At 45.6% G+C, this 5,291-nt stretch overlaps 1 protein-coding gene across 1 annotated transcript; it reads left to right on the forward strand.

Annotated features, from left to right (window-relative positions):
* The first annotated feature begins 2,723 nt into the window (after positions 1-2,723).
* On the forward strand, positions 2,724-3,529 carry LOC121776718. The gene is made up of 2 exons (XM_042173894.1): positions 2,724-2,971; positions 3,013-3,529. Exons 1-2 carry the CDS (start codon positions 2,724-2,726, stop codon positions 3,527-3,529), a joined length of 765 nt encoding a protein of 254 aa, XP_042029828.1.
* Positions 3,530-5,291: the final 1,762 nt, after the last annotated feature.

The following is a 5,291-nucleotide window of genomic DNA, read 5'->3' on the forward strand; positions in this document are numbered from 1 at the left end:
AATCAACCTACCATTCCTACAGGCTCTGAAGCTGCCTCTATTCAGCAAATTTATCAAGGAGTCCATCGCTAGGAATACTAAACCCAATGACAAAATAGTGATCAGAGAAAGTGTCTCAGCAGTGATTCAGAAGCGGAGGATACCAGGTGATCCAGTTAGCGGATAGGTTATGCATTAATCCAGAGGGTGTGTTGGAAAACGTGATAGTTAAGGTGCTTGATTTCTTGTATCCAGCCGACTTTCATGTGATTAGGATGAGTGAAAATGAATCTGCTGAGTCTAGCGGAGTGATTTTAGGAAGACCATTACTACGCACCGCTAAGACCATAATTGATGTTTTTGATGGAACAATTTGTCTGCACTATCATGGGGAGAAATCCACGTTTAACATTGATGAGACTATGAAAAAACCCTTAGTGGTGGAGAATCTTCATGCTGTGGATATTATTAACCCTTGGTCCAAGAATATCTTGAGACTAAATTAATGCATTGATACGGAGGTAGCAGGTTGGTGCGAAGCAATGAACACACTGGAGTTGACAGATGAAGAGCTAGCAGAGGCAATTGTGGAATTCTGTAAGTGTCCGACGTCTGCCACGTCAAGGGAATTAGCCCATCTCGCAAGTGTGGAAAAGTTACCAGACCCAGAGGAGTCAACCACAAGTGAAAGGGACAAAAGCCCCCTGCCCCTGAGACTAGTTCAACAAAAAAGGAATTGAAGACACTTCCAACAGGCCTGAAGTATGCTTACCTAGAAGCGAATGAGACGTTCCCTATGATCGTCAACAGTAACCTGACCCAGGAGCAGGAGGATAAATTACTAGAAGTGTTCAGAAAGAATAAGAAATCCATAGGGTGGACTCTATCAGATGTGGTGGGAATCAGCCCCGATCTCTGCATGCATCATATTCGCTTGGAAGAAGGCGCGAAGGCCTACTGGGATTCACAGAGGAAACTGAACCCGAACATAAGAAAAGAGGTCTTGAAGGAGGTGCTGAAGTTACTATCCTTGGGAATCATCTACTCGATCCCAGATAGTGAGTGGGTTAATCTGGTTCACATGGTGCCGAAGAAGTCGAGTATACAGGCGGTGAAGAATAAAAAGAATGAGCTCATACCCACTCGATTAGTCACGGGGTGGAGAATGTGTATCGACTACCGGAAGTTAAATACAGCCACTCGAAAAGACCATTTCCCTCTGTCTTTCATCGACCAAATGCTGGAGAGGTTAGCCGGGAAATAATACTTTTGTTTTCTTGACGGTTACAGTGGCTACTTCCAGATTTACGTCAACCCAGAAGATCAAGATAAGACAACACTCACTTGCCCTTTTGGCACGTATGCTTATAGGAGGATGCCCTTCGGTCTATGCAATGCACCTGGAACTTTCCAAAGGTGTATGATGAGCATTTTCTCCGACCTGTTAGAAGAGTGTATAGAAATCTTCATGGATGACTTCACTGTCTACGGAGATTCTTTTAAGTCGTGCCTAAGTCATCTGGATGTTGTTCTGAGAAGGTGTCAAGAGAATAACCTCGTCCTCAATTTCGAGAAGTGTCATTTTATGGTCCCAGAGGGAATAGTCCGGGGCCATGTTGTATCAGAGAGAGGAATCCAAGTCGACAAGGCAAATGTGGATGTAATTTCGAAGCTTCCTTATCCCACAAGTCAGAAGGGGGTGAGTGGATTCTTAGGTCATGCGGGTTTTTACCGAAGGTTCATAAAGGATTTTGCGAAGATCACGCAACCGTTTACCCGCTTCCTACAGAATGATGTCGATTTTATCTTTGACGAGGCATGTCAAGGGGCCTTCCAACTCCTGAAGGATAAGCATGTATCAGCCCCGATAATCAGAGGTCTAGACTGGAATCACCCCTTCGAGGTGATCACCCCTTCGAGGTGATGTGTGATGCCAGTGACTACGCCGTCGGAGCAGTGCCAGGTCAAAGAATTGATGGGAAGAGCTATGTGATTTTCTACGCCTCGAAGACTCTTAACCAGACCTAGGAGAATCACGCAGCTATTAAGTACATGTTGGTGAAGAAGGAGTCTAAGCCAAGACTAATCCGATGGGTGTTGTTACTACAAGAATTCGACTGGGAAGTGAGGGATAAGAAGGGGACTGAGAATAAGGTAGCCAATCATCTAAGAAAAATTTTCAAGGAGATACAGAGGAGGTTATATAAGATGCGTTCCCGGAAGAGCATCTTTATTACGTGGGGAATTCTTCTAGACTGATTAGTTGGGTGGAAGTGCAAGCGATAACTGGTCCAGGAAATTCAGAAAAGGGGAAGTTTAAGCTTAATGCAGAACCTTGGTTCACAGACCTGGCAAATTTCTTAGCCACGGGAGAGGTTCCAAGTGAACCAGAAGTTTCCCAGGCCCAGAGGATGAAAATTAGGAGTGAAGCCAAGTACTATTTTTGGGACGATCCTTACCTCTGGAGAATGAGTTCAGACCAGGTGATCAGAAGGCGTATTCTGGAATGGGAACAGAGTGACGTACTGGACCATTGTCATGCATTGGCATGCGGTGGGCATTTTGGCCCAAGAAAAACTACTCGGAAAGTTCTGGATAGCGGTTTCTACTGGCCCACACTGAATAGATACGCGTATGAGCATTGCTAGAGTTGTGGTCGATGACAACAGACCGAGGGAATCTCTGCTCGCGACGAAATGCCCCTGGTCCCAGTAATCGTCTGTGAAGTGTTTGATGTCTAGGGGATGGACTTCATGGGTCCATTCCCGTCTTCCTACGGAAATTCTTATATACTGGTGGCAGTAGATTACGTATCAAAATGGATAGAGGCTAAGGCGACTGCCACGAGTGTAGCAAAGGAAGTCATGAAGTTCCTAAAGGCCAATATTTTCAGCCGCTATGGAGTTCCCAGGGCGGTTATTTCGGATCAAGGAACGCATTTCTGCAACCGAACCATGGAGGCCCTGATGAGGAAATACGGAGTACATCACAGGTTGTCCACTCCATATCATCCATAGAGTAACTGGCATGCAGAGATCTCCAACCGAGAGATAAAAGGAATTCTGGAAAAACAGTTAGCCCATCGAGAAAAGACTGGAGCAAACGGTTTGATGATGCTCTCAAGGCCTACCGTACTGTGTTCAAGACCCCCATTAGAATGTCGCCTTACAGGCTCGGTTTAGGCATGATGTGCCATATCCCTGTGGGCGTTGAACATAGAGCTTACTGGGCGGTCAAGGAGATGAATCTGAAGCCCCAGGCCTGTGAGGAGGAGAAAAAGCTCCAACTGCAAGATCTGGAAGAATTGAGGCTGGAGACATACGATGCTGCGATGTGGTACAAAGAGAAAACCAAGTTATGGCACGACAAAAACCTCTGGTTCAAGGAGTTGCAGGTTGGTCAGAAAGTGCTCCTGTTCCAACCACGGTTGAAACTGATGCCTGGAAAGCTAAAGTCCAAGTGGATAGGGCCCTACACGATCTTTGGCCTCAGAGCAAATGGAGCTGGGAAATTCAGGGAAACGCTTCTAACTCTATCCATTTTCTTGTAATTGGCCACAGAGTTAAAGTGTTTAGGGAGAGTTCAGAGCTGTGTGTGGGGGAAGAAATTCCACTACGCATGCTCCCAACTACCGCCTAACCGGTCAGGTTGTTGAGGCATTCTTCGGGAATTCTCCGGTCCGGTAGATAGGAATGAAGTTTTAAAATCTGTGGACTGAACCAGGATATTCCCAAGAATACTTAAACATATTTTGTAAATAATGTTAATATGTGTTTTTGATTTAATAGAAAAAAACCCAAACAAAGAAAAAAATGATTTACCCAAAAATATTTTCTTTTTTTGAAACACCAAGCATACCTGGAAACGTAATTTGAGATTGAAAATATTTTTTTTGGATTCTTATCCCCTTGACCAGGGTGTTTAGTGTCTCGTTTCTTTTGTTATAATTTTCCTAAGTGTTGTATTCTGAGAGGGAGCTTGAAAATGGCAGTTAAGTGAGGGGGAGAAATTTTCGGACAAAATGGGGTGGGGGGAGTTTCAAATTTTGAAATTCAAAATTCAAAACTACCAAGGAGGAGGCGTACGGTTGCCTGTATCATCATGCAACCGTCACGGGCCATTTTCCTTTTATTTTTATTTCTTTTCAAATTTTCTTTAAATAACTTCCCTCACCTTCTTAACTTCTCCCTCACAATTATTTTCTCTCACAACACACCCATTCAATTTTCGAAAACCCAAACCTCACCATTCCAAATTTTCTTTGCGTAAGTTTTCGACGGAAGCGCCACCGACCATTGCGGATTTCCGACCACAATGTCATGGAGAACCAACTACCCAAACACACCAGCCGAAGGAAGAATCCTCAACACACCAAGGCAAAGACCAACGGATCTTCGTCAAAATCTTCGACGAACCCGACGGCGAAGAAGCCATCGATTGTTCCTCAAACAGAGGCGGCGGCGGCTTTGTCATCTCAAATCGTGACTCTCAACCCAATTACAGTAAGTTTGGAGCCAACGGTGGTGCCAACCACAACCGCTGCAATACCGTCTGCTACTACCGCCGTCGCCACCACAGAGCCGACCGATGAGCCAGATCCAGAGCAGATCATTAAGGATTTTTTGCAGAAATATGACCATGGAGCAAAGGCGAGTGAATTATATGCTCGTTTGGCGGCGGCATGTAAAGAGGACGAAGCCACCCTGATCCCACTTAAAATTCCACCCAGACCGTCGACTTTTCAAGAAACCCGCACAGCACAAGCCCTAACCTCTCACAAAGAAAACCCCCAAAAATTACCAGAAACCCTATCCCCTGTTACAGGACCCTCTTTCTCAGCGGTCCAACCTGAAATCCAAACCACGACATCTACCCTGCCCATATTCTGCCACATGCAGAGGCGGTGGAGTGCCCCAACGAGAAACAAGTAGAGGAGGCATAAGGGGTTGATAAGGAGGAAGAGGAGGAGGGAAGTCAGGGTAGTGAGGGTGGGGAGGACGAGGACAGAGTATCAGAAGGGGAGGGTGATGAACAAGTTGAGGGTGACGAGCCAGAGGTTAATGAGGGTGATGAGAGGGATGTGGAGAAAGATGCTGAGGGTGATGGAAAGGGTAGAGAGAGAGGAAGTAGATGGTGAGGAGAATGTTACTGGTAATGAAGGAGACAACATAGGGACTGGACAGGGCGATGTGGAGATCATTGAGCGAGAGAACCCTACGGATGTTAAGGGAGAAATTCCCGAGTAAGTTGTTGCTAGAGAAACTGAGGAAGAGATCGTCGATGAGGACGATGGTAAGAATACTGGGACGGAA

Source organism: Salvia splendens, chromosome 18 (assembly GCF_004379255.2).
Source record: "Salvia splendens isolate huo1 chromosome 18, SspV2, whole genome shotgun sequence".
In the NCBI taxonomy this organism is placed as follows: Eukaryota; Viridiplantae; Streptophyta; class Magnoliopsida; order Lamiales; family Lamiaceae; genus Salvia; species Salvia splendens.

What these genes read in the sequence shown, in the direction of transcription:
- LOC121776718 (XM_042173894.1), top strand. Translation starts at nt 2,724, where the DNA reads ATGGACTTCATGGGTCCATTCCCGTCTTCCTACGGAAATTCTTATATA. An exon ending in AAATACGGAGTACATCACAG is followed by an intron (nt 2,972 to 3,012) that starts GTTGTCCACTCC and finishes ACTGGCATGCAG; the next exon opens with AGATCTCCAACCGAGAGATA.